Source organism: Sorex fumeus, unplaced genomic scaffold (genome assembly GCF_029834395.1).
Source record: "Sorex fumeus unplaced genomic scaffold, SorFum_2.1 ptg000029l, whole genome shotgun sequence".
Classification (NCBI taxonomy): Eukaryota; Metazoa; Chordata; class Mammalia; order Eulipotyphla; family Soricidae; genus Sorex; species Sorex fumeus.
The window spans coordinates 11,813,594-11,830,737 of record NW_026606086.1 but is presented as its reverse complement, the minus strand read 5'-3'; the positions used below and the strand labels follow the sequence as shown (position 1 = coordinate 11,830,737).

Sequence of the window (17,144 nt, the reverse complement as noted above, 5' to 3'; positions counted from 1 at the left end):
TGCCAGACTCTGCCGTGTGGGCAGGTTACATTCGGTAGCCTGCCAGGTTGTCCAAAGCAAGAATGAGATAATAAGATGTCGCGGCCACGCACTTCTGGGAGCTGGGTTTTATAGTCTCTGGGTCTTGGCCGTTGATGGGATTACCTGGCCCCGTGGGCAGTTGGTGGGTGTGACCCCTGCCTACTGGAAGATGGAGGATTTCATTTTATATATTTTTTGTTCTGTATGTGGTAGTGGGAATTGAATGCCGGGCTTCACACATGTAAAACAGGGGCTTTGGAACTGAACTGCACCACCAAGGGTTTACTTGAACCCCCAGAAGTTTTTATCTGTGTGTGTGGGTGGGTGGGGGAGGAGGTGTGGGGGTAGCGGGAGGGAATGTCTTGTGACACTTGCGAACTGTCTGGAGCTACTCCCAGTGTGGTCTGGAGGTCACTCCTGGTGGTGGCACGTATCAGATCCAGGCCTCCCACATGTAAGTCATGCGCCCCAGCCCTCTGCACTGTCTCCCCAGACCCCAAACCAGTCTTAACCATGAGATTCTGCTGGTCTGAAGGCAGTGGTTATAAACATCTGGCATGTATTCTTTGTCTTTTATAAATTTAGTTTCTATGTATTTCTAAGTTCTGTGAGCATTTGATGCTTAGCTTCTTTATTAAAAAGTAAAATATAAATAGTGGGAGACTGGAGCAGTAGAATAGCAGGCAAGGCTCTTGCCTTGGGCCGACCACAGGGCCAACCACAATTTGTTCCCCACGGCTGCACATGGTGCCCTGAGCCTGCCAGCAAGTGACTCTGAGTGCAGAGCCAGGAGGAAGCCCTGAGCACCGGTAGACTGAAACCAAAGTGAATGAATTAAAATTCATGTTAGTTCATTTTTTCTCATTAAGAAAATAGAAAAAATATTTTTTATTGTTGTGGTGGAGGGGCATACCTGGTAGCATTCAGGGCTTACTCCTGGCTCTGTGTTCAGGGGTCTCTTCTACAGGGGTTCAAAAAACCATATGGGGTATTGGGGATCGAACCCAGGTTGGCTGATTGCAAGGCAACCACCTTACCCTTTGTTCTATCTCTTGGTCCTAGTGAGTTTTGTATAACATATCCTTAAGCTGTAGTGAATTTTGTTTTATGTTTTTCTTTAAGCTAGCCCTTGTTTTACCGTCTTCCATTTTTGTGTTTTTTGGGCCTACTCCTGGCTATTGATTCAGGGATCACTCCTGACGGTGCCCAGGGAACCTTATGTGGTGCTGGGGATCCAACTAGGGTTGGCCAAGTACAAGGCGAGTGCCTTACTTGCTGCACAATCTCTCTGGCCCTAGAGTCTTTTCCCCCCTTTCTTATAACCTATTTTTAAACTAACAAAAATGTCTTTTGGAGGCTGGAGAGTAAGTTCAACAAACTGGGTTGTGTCTTTGCATGCAGAAGGCATAGATTTGATCCCTGCCCTTTGATGGTTCCTTCAGTGATGGGGTGGGGTGACCCTAAGCAGCGAGCAGTAGATAGTCCAGAGAACCATTGGGTGCAGTCCCAGAGCTTGAGAAGATTTTCTATTTTGAAATGAAGTTGTTATTCTGGTGTTATTAAGCATTGCTAGTCATCAGTTAGGAATTTTGAATAATAAGTTTTAATAATTTGGGAAATAAGCCACCTGATAGCTAAGAACTGATTTTCTGTATTGAGATTTCTCAGAGACTGGATGGATGAAGGACTTTGATATTGTAAGGTACAGATTATCTTACTCAGAGCTTGCATTTTTTTTTTAAATCATAAATGAAATCAGTTTGTTAACTTATATTCTCCAAGAATTTCAGATAATTTCAGATAGTCCTTTTTAGCAACAGGAGAGTGCTAAATAATTTTTGTTGACATTTTCACACATTCATGTAAAACATTGAAATGCAGTTTATGCACCCAGATTGTTGTATGTGTAGACCAAAGGCTCTTCATCTCTGCTTACTATCAGAGGCTGGCCGGAGCGGTGCGGTGCTGATGGGAGGAGTTGCTCATCCATCTTTGGAGGAAATGAAGCCAGCATTTGAGGTAAGCATGGGATTTATTCTGTAGATGCATGTAAAACAGTGTTCCTTAGCAATACTAACAAAAGCTGCCACTCCCCATTGTCCTTTCTTTTCCTCTTTGAATTATAAACAACTTTCATTGAAAATGTTGAGATTTCACAGACTGGTACTTTCAAGGATCCAAAGTAGCATTTGTTTTAACTCTTTTTTTTTTTTTTTTTTTTTGCTTTTTGGGCCACACCCAGCGATGCTCAGGGGTCACTCCTGGCTCATGCACTCAGGAATTGCTCCTGGCGGCGCTCGGGGGACCATATGGGACGCTGGGAATCGAACCTGTGTTGGCCATGTTGTCTGCGTGCAAGGCAAACGCCCTACCCGCTGTGCTATTGCTCCAGCCCTGTTTTAACTCTTAATTCATAAAAGTTATCAATTAATTACTGTTATTTTTGGTTTGGGGACCACACCCAGCAGTGCTTTGGGCTTATTCTGCACTCAGGGATCGCTCCTGCAAATGGTCAGGGGAACATATGTGGTTCCAGGGATCAAACCCAGGTAAGCTGTGCAGGGCAAGTGCCTTACCCACTGTACTATTGCTACTGGGCCTAACTTTTGAAACTTTTAATTGAATGGTTTTGTGTGTGTGTGTGTGTGTGTGTGTGTGTGTGTGTGTTTAATTTTTTGTTTTGCTTTTTGGGTTACACCTGGTTACACCTGGCAATGCTCAGGGGTCACTCCTGGCTTTGCACTCAGGAATTACTCCTGGCGGTGCTCAGGAACCATATGGGATGCTGGGAATCAAACCCGGATCAGCCACGTGCAAGGCAAATGCCCTACCCACTGTGCTCCAGCCCCAATTGAATGTTTTTATTCAGTTTAGGTGGCGTATGTTACATCAGTTTATGGTACTGATGTACAGTGTTACTCTACGAATGCCAGCACCACCATCACTGCTGATTAATCCCCCCTCTCCCATGTCACACCTATGTTATCTGCAGTCATCTCCTCCCTACAACTGCCTCTAGCTCAGTTTTGTAACCCAAGGCCAAGAGTTTGTTGTTGTTCAATACTGTCTGTTTTCTGGTTCTGTCTAGACTCCACAGATGGGTGGTGTTTATCCTTGTCTTATGGCAGTTTTTGGATGTTTGAGAACAAATTAAATGTTGACCTTGAGTGTTTCACTTGACTTTCTGATAAAACTAGATATTCTGGATGGTCTTTATGTGACTTTGCTACTGAATTTTATTTGTATACATAACCCGGAACATTTAATCCAGTTTTTCAGAGGTTACAGAATTACACTCAAATTTCACAGTGTAACTGGTGAGAAATGAGTCTTCCTTTCTCTGGTCATTAGGATAGGTTTCTTCCTTTCTATATCCTATGACAAGGGGGTAGCAGTTTGAGTTACTTCTTGAGAAAATTGCAAAGAAAGCTGTGTTTTTTTTTTCCCCTCAAACCGACAGATGAGCCTACTATCAAGTAATTATTTCCTGTGGGGCAGGACTTTTATTTATTTATTTACTATTATTATTTTGGGGGTTTTGCGCTACACCCACCAATGCACTGTGGTTATTCCTGATATTGTGCTCAAGGATCTCTCCTGGAAGTGTTCAGGGGATTATATGTGGTGCCTGAAATGAACCTGGGTCAGTCATGTGCAAATGCCCTGCACGCTATAGCTCTGGCCCTCATCTTTCATCTTTTATTTTCAACCCAAGTTCCCATACTCCTTAAGTACCATCATACACTTGGAACTGTGTAGAAAATAAAAGGCCTTCAAATAGTTACTAAACGGAACTGTCTCAAAATTTATAATTTCTCAGGGAGAAGAAGAAAAGTCTCTAGAGGATAATGTCTATTTTGGAACTATCAGTGATGATTCTGATATTGTTACCCTTGAACCGCCTAAAGTAGAAGAAATTGGGAGTTCGGAGGCAGCTCTGACCATGAAGGAAGAGCCGAGTCTAGAGGATCTCAACATGGGCTCTTCCTCCAGCAGCCAGTACACGTTCTGTCAGCCAGAAACAGGTAAGCGCCACCTGGGGCGCGGTGTGGAGAAGCTGGAGGTCACAGGACGCCTAACGGCCGGTTCCCCAACCGTAAATCTCAGGTTGAGAATCTGCTGGCAAAACTCAGGAAGTTTCTTGTAAATTTATCATACCGTGTGCCCTCTTGTGTTCTGGATCCTTGGGCATAGTAGTTCTTTGCTTACCTTCTCAGCATTAAGTAAAAGACACGAAATAACTTCAAAGGAGAACTGTGAATGTTTCGCATACTCCAGAATACATTTCACGTTTGAGGGCAGGGTGGGGGGTGATGCTGGGCTACACTTGGGGACCTCACGTGCTGCTCCTGGTGCTGTGCTCAGAGGCCACTCGGGGCCCTGTGTGGGGTAGTGGGCCGAACCTGAGTTGGCTCCAAGTGAGGTGAGTGCTCTAACCCCGGTACTACCTCTCCAGCCCTATTGAACATATTTTCTGATTTTCAAGAGTAACAGAAGAAATATGTTAGACTTAAGACTTTAATATTCTAGAAATAGTACATTATGGATTTGGGTCCAGACCTAGCAGTGCACAGGTTTTCTCCTGACTCTGCTTTGGGATTATGTCTGGCGGGGCTCAGGGGACCGTATGGGGTCCGAGAGTTTAACCTGGGTTAGTCAGTGTGCAAAGCAAGCTCCTTTCCTGCTGTACTTCGCCGGGTTAATTTCATAATATCTCTGGGTCTGAAAAGGTGGTCAAATTAAGACCAGGAGTAATTTAGAAAGGTTCAATCAAATATGTTATTATTTTTTTTTTTTTTAGGAATTTAAGGGTATATTTTTCTAGTTTTATCTCCTTTCTTAATTTTGACTTGTTGGAGTTTTCATAGGTTCAGATAAGAGTAATGTTATATGAGGTATACTTTGATTTACTGTTTCTTTTTCCCCCCGCCCCCCGAAAAACTAATTTAAAACTTTTATATCATGGGGAAAAAAAACATTTTGTTTGTTTGTTTGAGCCATACCTGGCTGTACTCAGGTCTTACTCCTGGGTCTGTGCTACGCGATCACTCCCAGGAGGTTCGTGGGGGGCCCTCCAGGTTGCTGCCTGCAAGGCAAGCGTGCTTTGCGCTGTGCGCTCTCTCTCTCTCTCTCTCTCTCTCTGGCACTGTTCACGATAGTTAGCTCGGGATGGGTAGTACACAAACAGCAATGTTAACTGCTCATGAAAAGAGTCTTTTTTCTTCTCTTTCTTTTTGTTCTGTATAACGAAGCTTTATATGTCTTTACCCCTGTTTACTTACAAAAGAGACGTGGTGGGAGAAGCTGTGGAAGGTTCCTGAGTGCCTCAGGGGCTGGGATGGCCCGCAGAAACTCCGTGCTCCTGGCCAGCGCTCTCGCCAAGGTGCCGTGACTGCATCTGAGCAGCGTTCCTTGTGCCGGGCGTGCCTGCCTGCACACGGCTCTGCAGTGCTCAGGGTGTGCGCAGTGTGTTGAGTGATGAGCTGACTGAGCCCACTGCATGCCTCAGCATCGCTTGTATCTTAGATGTTGAGCTATATTAATTTTTAATAGAAGCTTAAAAATACCACAGCCATCGGATGACTGGTTAAAAAAAAAGGAAAAAAGCTGATGCTTAGCTGACAGGGGAGATACCATGATCACGAAGGTGGTTTTCGCAAGGTAAGGGTATAGGTTGCATTTGGGATGTGCCGACCCCTGAGGTTTCCCAAATGTGGGTAAATAGACTGCAGAATTTGTAGGAGTGAGAGACTTGTGTATGCGCTCTTCCCTGGCGGTTAAAAAAAAAAAAGCTGAAAACACTGGCTAGACAATACACGTTTATTAGCACAGGTTGGGCCTGTCTTAATATATTTGTGTAGAACTAAAAATGTACTGAAGGCATTTGGCAGGTGGTTTTGTTCTTCCATCTGTCCATCTTAATACTGTCAGAAAACCTGACTTCTACGTTCCAGATGTGTTCACAAATGCGTCTGTCATACTTTAAGTCTTCCTTCCTTTTGTCCAAGAAGTATAACATCCCACAGGAGGCTGCTTGGAAAACACTAGTGATCAGAAGTAGCCAGAGAAGTCTGATGGACACTGGAGTTTTGACCAAAAGGTCCTGGTGATTCTCCATCCCCAAAGATGGGGCAGTAGTGCTGCCTCTGTGCGTTTTGCTGCAATTGTGGGTGTTTGCTGAGTGTTCGCCACAGAATGCTTGTCCACGTCTGTGGCACAGATACACTGCCTGGGGAAGCCTGCTGTGCTTTTTTCGAGCAGCGTGATCTTGGTTGTTTGGAGCTCCTGGCATTGAATTTGGGTGCACATTTTATCCTTTCTTTCAGTAATTCCTTCTAACAGACCAGTGGAAATTTATACTGATTCATCTAATCTGTGTCATCACCAATGCTGGTCATTGATGCTGGAACAGTGTCAACATAGAGTTTGGAAAAATTGAAGGTGATTTTTCCAGTGACTGTTTCTAGTATATGAGATTATTTTGTGATTTCCTCCCTCTATTTTCTTTTCTTCATTACTTCTTTCATGAAGGAGCAGCACTAAATTCTTAATATGGGAGATAGCTTAGACAGCTTTGTAAATGCTTTTTCTCAGTGATTTAATCTTTAAAAAAAGTGAGAAAAATATGAGAGATAGCTGTTTTGTTTCTTTCTCATGCCAACAATATTTACTAGAGGTGAAATGAATAACCATCTAGTAAGAGTGGCAGTCCTGGGGAAGGACTCTTCTGACTTCTGAAAATTTCTTTGAACTTCAGTTGTGAGCTCGTAAGATGGAAATTAAGTTTGGGACCAAATACATCCAAGGACATGTTTTTGTAGTTCACTGTATTTTGAGTCTCAGGAAATGGCTTGTGGACTTTCACACTTCTCTTAAAAAGCTGAGCTTAAGTTACTTGTTTGCAATTGAAGATATGGAGATCATTCCTTCTAGAAATAGTATTTATGGCTTTGATAGCAAAGCCGAGTGATTTCATAGGTTGCAAGAGTGTGGCGTCAACTCTGAGAGGTTTTACCAAAAGAACAGTTCACCAGGTTAGGTTCTCAAAGGCACAGAATATGGTTACAGATTCTTGTGTATCACAGGTGAAAGAAATTTTTGGTGCTTTGGCTTTATGTTGTTATAACCCGAAAACCTGAATGTTTTTATTTTGGTTTTGTTCCTTGGCTGTCTTGTGTAAAAAGGCATGAAGCTATGGCACTGATTAATTCTAAATCATTTGCTGGGATTTTTTTCCCTCTAATCTTAAATGTTTATTCATATTTTTCTTCTTAAAATAGTATTTTCATCTCAGCCCAGCGATGATGAGTCCAGCAGTGATGAAGCCAGTCATCACCCTAGTCCTGCCTTTAAGCGGCGCCGAGCTAAGAAGAAGCCCTTGTCTGCTTTGGACAACGAAGAGCGTCCGCTGGCTGAGCAGGAACTGGAACCGTCAGCGGAGCCGTGTAAGCGCCAGTTCAGCAGTGGCCTCAACAAATGTGTTGTCCTGGCCTTGGTGATTGCTGTCAGCATGGGCTTCGGACATTTCTATGGTGAGGATCTGAAAACCTGCTTGGTCGAAAATGATGTGGGACAGAGGCTCTTAGGTGGAGTGACGATGTCTGGGATCTTGCAGTGAAACAAAATCCTTCACCTTGAAAAGTTCACAGTTTTTCTCATGTAGAAAAGAGAGCGAAAAGTGTGGCAGTGCTTAAAGAAATGTAAGGTTGTTAGCACCTTTTTAATTTTTCCAGATAAGTAGAATATTAAAAGTTTAGAATGCTCACCATGAGGTACATTAGTGAAGAATAAAATTGTTTTAACTGCGACTTTATTTTTTTTTTAATGTTATTTATTTTTCTTTTTTCTTTTTCTTTCTTTCTTTTTTTTTTTTTTTTTTTTTTGCTTTTTGGGTCACACCCGGCATTGCACAGGGGTTACTCCTGGCTCATGCACTCAGGAATTACTCCCGGCAGTGATCGGGGGACCATATGGGATGCTGGGAATCGAACCCGGGTCGGCCACTTGCAAAGCAAACTCCCTACCCTCTGTGCTATCACTCTAGCCCCTTAACTTCAACTTTAATAGAATTATTTAAATACCTCAGTTCTGCTTCAGTGTTTATGCCTGCATTGTTTTTTGTACTTTGCTATTAGACTAGTCTTTATACATATTATCAATGCAAAGCCATTTGCTTAAATTGATAATTGCTATTTCATCTTTCTCATTAATTGGTGGTGCTGGGGATGAACCCAGGGCCATGTACATGCAAGCACTCAACTGCTCAGCTACATCCCAGGCCCTCTGCAAGTCTCTTAAGGATTTAGACATTTATTTTTTTTTTTCAAAATATTGACTCTTACTGGGGGTATATATTTGGTTGATGAATTTTTGTGTGTGTGCAAGGATTAAAGAATTACGTGTACGCTTTTTTGGGAAAGACATCATTTAACGGTGCAATATTAGAGTGAACTTAATGAAGATAATACTTGTTTAGTCGGCTAGTAAAATGCATTTCTTGCATTTAACTTTATATTAATTATTTAGACTCTCAGTGAATGATCACTTGAATTTAATACCAAGATTTAAAAATTTTTTTTAATTGAATCGCCGTGAGAACAGTTACAAAGCTTTCGGGTTTAAGTTTCAGTCATACAGTGATCAAACACTCATCCCTTCACCAGTGCATGTGTTCCACCAAGAACCCCATCTCACCCCTCCCCTTGCCTGTGTGGCAGATGATTTTCACTTTACTCTCTCTTTACTTTGATTACATTCAGTTTTTCGACAGAAGACCCACTATTATTTGAAAATTTTCCCCAACAATCAGACCTGCTAAAAAGTCATCGTTAGATAATTTGTTTTTTATTGCTGATAATGAAGAGCATATGAGGTCTTGGCCATGTGATTTTGGATTTCTGGTATTTTTGTAATTAAGTCCAGAGAAATATCTGCCAGAAGCCTTTGGGTTCCGAGATTGGTTTGTGTGTCTCTGGGATCATGGCCATTCAGGAGTGGAGGAGCCATTTGTGGGCAGCAGCTCAGGGTCTCATCTGGGCGTGGGGAAGAAGATATTAAATTCTTGGTTTGTATCCTACCTTTAGGTTTGTTGTAACAATACTTGACTTGAATTACAGGGCACATGTATCAGTGTTTTTCGAGCATAATTTTTTTCCCCACAGGTCAGTGTGGAGGTAACAAAGGAGAAGTGTTTATCTTATTTTTTTCCTTATTATAAAAGCCAGTTGGACAGTGATACAATGTTAATCTAAAAATGTATTAAAACCCCACTAACCACATGACCTTGGAAATGTTTTGTAGAAATACCATTTAGAGAGACGTGCTTTCAAAATTAAGAAATTATTAGTTATTTTGGTTTTTATAAAATTTACTTTTTTAATAATTAATAAAATATTTATATTTTTAGTTTCATATTCAGTAAAATCTTTTGTTTCAATTTAATGTTATATTGTATTTAATCTACCCGTGACTATTCAATATGCCAAACACAGTAACAAGTCTCAAAAAATAAATGGAGACTTTACTGGGCCCACTGGAGCAAATCAGTGAGCAAATCCATGAACAATCGGGAGGACAGTGCTACAGTGCTACATTGTATTTAGTATTATGCTATGCTAGGGCAGGCTGGAGCAATAGCACAGCGGGTAGAGCATTTGCCTTGCTCGTGGCTGACTTGGGTTCGATTCCTCTGCCCCTCTCGGAGAGCCTGGCAAGCTGCCGAGAGTATCTCTCCTGCATGGCAAAGCCTGGTAAGCTACTGGTGACCTATTCGATATGCCAAACACAGTAACAATAAGTCTCACAATGGAGATGTTACTTGACTTGAAATACAGGGCACATGTATCAGTGTTTTTCGAGCATAATTTTTTCCCCCACAGGTCAGTGTGGAGGTAACAAAGGAGAAGTGTTTATCTTATTTTTTTCCTTATTATAAAAGCCAGTTGGACAGTGATACAATGTTAATCTAAAAATGTATTAAAACCCCACTAACCACATGACCTTGGGCCCGTTTGAGCAAATCAATGAACAACGAGAAGATAGTGTTACAGTGCTACAGTGCTATGCTAGGATGTTTGCCTTGCAAGTGGCCGACCCGAATTTGATTCCTCTGTCCCTCTTGGAGAGCCCGGCAAGCTACCGAGAGTATCCTGCCTGCAGGGCAGAACTTGGCAAGCTATTGTGGCATATTCGGTATGTCAGAAACAATAACAAGTCTCACAGTGGAGACATTGCTGGTACCCGTTCGAGCAAATAGATTACAACGGGAGGACAGTGCTACCGTGCATTTAATATTAAATATATTTAATAAAAGTTTTATCTCTTATATTAACTTTTCATAATATAAAAACCTGGGGTAATATTAATAAGAAGTAAGCCTGTACAGTAACTAGATTGACTCTGTTAAAAAGTTTTGTGAGTCATGTTTTATCCCTATACCTCTTGTCTTTAGGAACAATTCAGATTCAGAAGCAGCATCAGTTAGTTAGAAAGGTTCATGAAGATGAATTGATTGACGTGAAGGATTATCTTTCCCAATGTCAACAGGGACAAGAGTCTTTTATAGATTATGAGGTATGTACTACTAACATTTTATTAAGAATTTTTAACCAAGTTATTGTGTTATTTATATATAACTATAGTATAGCTAGGTAAATCAATAATTGATTGCTAAATCAAATGGTAATTTTTTTCTTTCTCATGGGAATAGTATCTGATATATATATACATATATATGTGTATGTATGTATGTATGTATATATATATATATATTTCCCCCAAATATTTAGGATTGAGACAGTGATTTACCAGTGCCCCTAGTGATGCTTCACACCTCCCAGCACCACACCCCCAAGCCAGAGTGCCCACTTCCCTCCACCAGTGTCCCAAAGTGCCTGCATGTCCCCCTGCCCCAGTTCGGTTAATCTGTCGATGAGCTTAACTCTCAGCTTCTGTTGCCTTTGATATTCTTAATTGGGTTTTTGGAAGAAACTCCTCCCTGCCCCTTTTCCTGGCCTGAACCACTCCTGATACTTTGGCTGTTCTTGCTGGATGGCCCGGTACTAAGACCTAGTGGTGCTTGGGGTGCCCTGTAATGGTGGGGATTGAATTCTGGCCTTCCGCATGCAAATCGTGGGCTGCCATCCTTGACCTGTGTCCCCAGAGATCAAACTCAGACGCTCACACATGCAAGACAATTGCTCCACTACTAAGCTCTTCCTATATTCCTAGCTCTATTAAAAAACATTTTTTTAATGTTTTTGTTCTGCCCCCATGTGTTGTTCAGGGAACATACACTCGGCATGCTCAGGGACTCTGCTGAGCCAGGATCAAACTTGGGCCTCCAAACACCCACTGACAGGGAAAGGAGTGCAATGAACAAACAGTATTTTTTTGAGACTTGAAACTTAGTTTTAGCTGTAATGTTACTTTTTACAAAAGGTGTTCTATCTCAGTCTCTGCCTCCGGTCTGAGGAGAGGAGATAGTCTTCTCAGAGGAGACTATCTTCAGGAGAATACATCTCCTGTCCTCAAAGTTGTTAACTGGGCTGGAAGATAATAAGAATTTCATGACTAAAAAAAAAAATTCCTGGGGCTGGAGCAATAGCACAGCAGGTAGGGTGTTTGCCTTGCACGCAGCCAACCCGGGTTCGATTCCCAGCATCTCATGTGGTCCCCCAAGTACCGCCAGGAATAATTCCTAAGTGCAGAGCCAGGAGTAAGCCCTGACCATTGCTAGGTGTGACTAAAAAAGAAAAAAAAAATTCCTGGTTATGGAAAACTCTCTCAGAAGTACTTCTGTCTCTATTTTTGAAATCTTACTAGAGATAAACTGAACTCTAACTGAACTTTCCGTCTTTAAACTCCCCAAGCACACTCTGATCTTACTTTGACACAGCTTGCTTTCTGCTGTCTGTTGCTCTTGTACATGAAACCTTGTATTTTCCACTCTCTGTATTGAAAATACTACATAAAGTATCACATCTGCTAAAGTAGACATTAACGATATAATGGAGTATATATCTTAAAGATTTATTTTGTTTTTTAATTAATTTTTTCCAATTTTCCCCTTATACATTGTATAAACACAGTGGTTTACAAAGTTGTTCAGGATGATTTGTTGCAGACATTCAATATTCCAACACCAATCCTACCACGGTTACATCTTCCCTCCACCATTGTCTCCAATTTTCCCAATATTTGAATGTTTATAAATAATATAATATACATAAATAATCTTATAAACATTTTTTCTATTTTTTCAAAAAATTTTAGTCATTGAAGGAAAACCTGGCAAGGTGTTGGACCCTTACCGAGAGAGAGAAACTGTCCTTTGAGACTCAGAAGAAGGACCTTCACACAGAAAACCAGCACTTACGGCTCTCTCTGGAGAAGGAAGAAAAAGCCCTGTCTTCATTACAGGAAGAGTTAAGGAAACTAAGAGAACAGATTAGGGTACTGGAAGGTAAAGGAACAAGTCCTGAGTTAGTTACGGAAAACCAGAAACTTAGGCAGCATTTGGAAGAAGAAAAGCTGAAGACACGCAGCTTCCTTAGCCAGAAGGAGACGCTCTTGGCAGAAGCCGAGATGCTGAGGCGGGAGATGGAGCGGGAGCGACTCCTCACCAAGGCCTTAAGGGTGGAGCTCCAGCAGTTAAGTGCTCAGCCTGCCCACGGTGACCCAGACTCGCCGGGTGGACTGGAAGGAAAAAAGGAAATTGAAACGTTGCGGGAAAGGCTGGCAGAGCTGGAGCGGAAGCTGAACTTTGAGCAGCAACGTTCTGATTTGTGGGAAAGATTGTATATTGAGGCAAAAGATCAAAATGGAAAACAAGAAATGGATGGAAAAAAGAAAGGGAGCAGAGGAAACCACAGAGCTAAAAATAAGTCAAAGGAAACATTTTTGGGCTCTGTTAAGGAGACATTTGATGCCATGAAGAATTCTACCAAAGAGTTTGTACGGCACCACAAAGAAAAAATTAAACAGGCTAAGGAAGCTGTGAAAGAGAATCTGAAAAAATTCTCGGATTCAGTCAAATCCACCTTCAGGCATTTCAAAGATACCACCAAAAACATCTTCGATGAAAAGGTCAGTAAAAAAGTTGGCAATTCCAAAGAAGAAGGAGCTAAAGATCAAACCGTTTTTACTGAGTATCTGTACCCCTCGTATAAGGCGCGTACTCAGAATCATCATAGTAGAGGCCCTTCCATGGAAAGAGAGGGAAGGAAAGTCAAGTCTCCTCTCTTTGAAGAATTTATGAAAAGTACAAATTCGCAGAAATGCAGCGCCGAGCGGCGCGCCTGTGGTGAGACCCTCGAGCCCCGCCGGAAGGCCTGTTCTGGTGTCGCTGAGTGTGCGAGGCAGGAGTCCATGAACCTCTTCAACGCCAAACTGTTGAATCCTGTGAGAATCGAGGAATTTCGAAAGTTGATTGAGAGGTATTTACTAGAAAAATTGGAGCGTTTCCATCATTGGAAAGAACTTGATCAATTCATTGCAGCATTTTTCCTCAATGGTGTCTTTATACATGATCAGAAGCTTTTCACAGACTTTGTTAATGATGTGAAAGGTTATCTTAAAGACATGAAGGAGTATCAAATAGATAATGACGGAGTATTTGAGAAGTTGGATGGATATATATATAGACACTTCTTTGGTCACCCTTTTTCCCCTCCGTATGGACCCAGGTCGGTTTACATAGCACCGTGTTGTTATTATTTTTAACTTTCATAGATGGAATTGCATTTTTTTAAAAATCACTGGATAAGTTTCTTGGAATGTTATCATTTATCTAAGACATGCTTTATTGCCAAGGAGATTTTAGAATAAATCAAATGCAGAGATAAAATAGCAATTGCAAATTATATAATATTTGACCAGAGCAAGTGTTCTAATTTCTACCTTAAACTTAAGGTAAGGAGTTGTTAAGGGGCTCACTGGAAGAGCATGGGGTCACAGGAGAGGCCTTGGATCCTATACCTGATATGGCCATCAGTTATCAGGATATAAACCCTGTTTTTTTCTTTTTTCCTATAGGGACCAGGGAATGTCCTGGGGATCAAAACCAGGGCCACTTGTATGCAGCGTATGTGTTCTGCGGCTGAGCTATAGCCCTGTTTAACCTTTATTATTTTTTTTTTTTTTTTGGTTTTGTTTTGGGGCCACTTGGCACTGCTCAGGGCTTTCTCCTAGCTCTAGGCTCAGGGATCACTCCTGGCTGGGCTTGGGGACCTTATGTGATGCTGGGACTCTAGCCCATTCAGCAGTGTCCAAGCAATGCCCTGCCTGCTGGATGATCACTGTGGCCCTAGCCTTCCCCCTCAACCCCACCTATCACTGTTTCACCTTAAGTGAAATTATTTTTCTTTAATCCTACCTTGGGAAGCTAAGCATGAACAACACAAAATTGTTCTAATTGGAAATAAGAGCTAGTAACAATTTGGATGTCCAACTGATTTTCATTGGCCTATTTTTTCATTTCATTGCATTTCGTTTATTTTCATTTCATTTATCAACTAAATTATCATAGTGGTACTGAATATAGAGTATTGTTGGTAGAGGCATGGTCACACAGGCAAACTTAGGAAGGCCTAATAATGTGTTCTTTATTCTCTAAAAGATAACAGTTTCAGCTTTTCTGTATAACATAAAACTCCCCTAATCTCCAAATATTGATTTTTTTTTTTACTCTTAACATAGTCATCTCTTTTTGGATAAATGTAATGTGTCTATAAAATAATGAGACTTGATTTGGGTGTTTATAATCTTTGGGTATCTCGTGCCTACAATGTTCAAAGCACATGAGGCTGCCCAGAGGAAAAAGATTTCAAAAATGAAAGGTTTTTGCTGTCAAGCCGGCTGGTGGCATAGATAAAAGCTAGCCCTATCATGCAGTGTAGTGGTGTGTTTTTGTATGTGGTTGTTTCTGTCTTTCGGGAAGTGTCTGGGGGAAGACTTTATGAGTGAGAGCATTTGAATGGAACCGCTTTTAACTGGGTGTTTGAGCAAGTGAGACATGGCCAAGTGGATAGGTAGGACATTGCAGTTAGAGGGACTTCATGTTAGTCCACAGGAACTTGGAGATGCAAAGAAATGCAACTTTAAGGTGGTGTTGTGCCAAGGTAATTAAAAAAAAAAAAGAACCTCAGGTCAAGAAGGGCTTAATTTTCCACCGAAAGGTTGGTTTGATTGCACTTTCATTCAGTGGAAGCAGCCTTGAGAACTGGTTGGAAAGGCTGAAGCGAGTAGCCGAGATGGTCTCTGAAGGTGAAGGAGCTGGTGAGCGTCTAAACTCGGACAGTTGTAGGAGTGGGCAGATTTGAATGGCAGTTGGTCAAGTAAATTTGGCAGGACGGTACTTCCTTGTTTTGGTTTTGGGTGTTGTGCTCAGGGCACCATCTGCCGCGCGGGGGGCCACACTTGGGCTCCACTGTGTCACACAGACACACAGACACAGACACACACACACACACACACAGAGCTTGTCAGCACTCTCCAGCCTGGCGCTGCCGTGTTTCTTTTGAAAGAGAAATGAAGACATTATTTCGAGATCCCTACATTTTTAGGGCTGACAGTTAACTCTTTATGGTAAGGAACATCAGGTTTAAGTTAAGGGAAGCTGGAAATGACACTGCTTTGGAGGCACCCCTTGACCTCCAGCTGGAGTGATTACGCAGGTTATGCATTCGCTGCGCTTACGATGTCTGAGAGGATACTGTGGGCTGAAGACATTGTCAGGCTGCTGGGAAGCACCAGGTTCTAGGGCTTGCAGTTAAAAATAAACAAAAAAACTCCACAGAAATCCAACAGTTAAGTAAAAGGCTTATTTAAATGTGTGACATTGTTTCTTTGCTGGGCTAACACATGCTTTTAAGACCTGTCTCAGTGAAGTAGTGACTGATTCCTGGTTGGAGACTGTGGGAGGCAATGACGCACTGTTGACGAACCTTAGTTTAAGAGAAATAGGGAGAGACTTGTTTTTAGGAGACGTACATATTCCTGTTGAGGAATCAAGCCAGTGGGAGGGAGTTTTATAGGAAAGGTGGGAAAATAATCGAAATGTATCTCATTATTTTATTGCCACATTTCTACGATTCCCTATTGAGTGTTCCCCCCTTTTGCCAGTAATAATTATGCCTATCTTTTCTTTTTAGAAAAAGTATAATACTGAATTATTTTCATGTGATTGCACTAAGGTTATACTTCAGATTTATTAATATACTTTTTCAGTGTTGATAGTAGATTAATGGAGAAAAACATTAAAATTGTTTCTTGTTTAAATAAATTTTAACTCTAACATGGATGAAAAATGTGTTTACTGCTTTCAGTCGGCCAGATAAAAAGCAGCGTATGGTAAATATTGAAAACTCCAGGCATCGAAAGCAAGAGCAGAAGCACCCTCAGACACAGCCTTATAAAAGGGAAGGTAAATGGCATAAATACGGTCGCACTAATGGAAGATACATGGCAAATCTTGAAATAGAGTTGGGGCAGTTACCTTTTGATCCTAAATACTGACTATCATGGTTAAGTGGAATTAGAAAACGTGTAACAGAAACTTGGATACTTTCTTCAGTGTTTGGTATTGAAGCCAAGATGAAATTATCAAATTAACAGTGCCCTTTTTATTTCCATATATCAGTTTGGTTTCACTGTTGTAATCATTCAGAGGCAGCAAAAGCTTACTAACCCGCACTTTCCTGTAGTTTAGCTGTGCTGAACTGTCTTGGCACTGGAGCTGTACTAGTTCAACTAGTTTCACTCGGGAAGCCAGGCGTGCAACACGTTCTGTGCATGAAACAAGACTTCCTTTAAAGCAAGCTCAGATCATATGCGACAAAGTGCAATGAACACTAATGTGATTACTTGCAGTAGAGCTTGAAAAAAGTACATTGTGATGGAATTTCATCTTTTACATTTTATAACCTTATATTTGCTTCTTGTCTTTTTGTGGGTTCAAGAGCCCCGTTGACTTGTGAAGAATTTGCTGCCTTCTTATGAACTTGCTGACTTGTTCTCTTGTGAAATTTCTTGCACATCTGAATATTGTGGAAGAAACAATAAAACTACACCATGAGGAAAACTGAAGGTCTTTATTTAAAACCCGGCAATGTGTTGCTATGTGA

The 17,144-nt window shown here is 41.4% G+C and overlaps 1 protein-coding gene and 1 non-coding gene across 4 annotated transcripts in view; both read left to right on the top strand.

The window, feature by feature from the left end:
* The window catches only part of CCPG1 (cell cycle progression 1), a 48,226-nt gene extending 31,125 nt beyond the window's left edge, over positions 1-17,101 (top strand). Inside the window, exons 4-11 of one of the 3 annotated variants that reach the window (XM_056115392.1) lie at positions 1,964-2,040; positions 3,842-4,046; positions 5,309-5,404; positions 7,302-7,553; positions 10,472-10,593; positions 12,295-13,706; positions 16,347-16,444; positions 16,980-17,101. In XM_056115392.1, the coding sequence (XP_055971367.1) occupies positions 1,964-2,040; positions 3,842-4,046; positions 5,309-5,404; positions 7,302-7,553; positions 10,472-10,593; positions 12,295-13,706; positions 16,347-16,444; positions 16,980-16,990 (2,273 nt within the window). In that variant the 3' untranslated portion in view covers positions 16,991-17,101. Of the gene's footprint in view, positions 1-1,963; positions 2,041-3,841; positions 4,047-5,308; positions 5,405-7,301; positions 7,554-10,471; positions 10,594-12,294; positions 13,707-16,346 lie in introns of all 3 variants that reach the window. The other 2 variants (XM_056115391.1, XM_056115393.1) reach the window with 2 other exon arrangements.
* Positions 5,632-5,793, top strand: LOC130024995 (U1 spliceosomal RNA). Its single transcript, XR_008792632.1, has one exon. It is a non-coding gene; the product is annotated as a U1 spliceosomal RNA (small nuclear RNA).
* Positions 17,102-17,144: the final 43 nt, after the last annotated feature.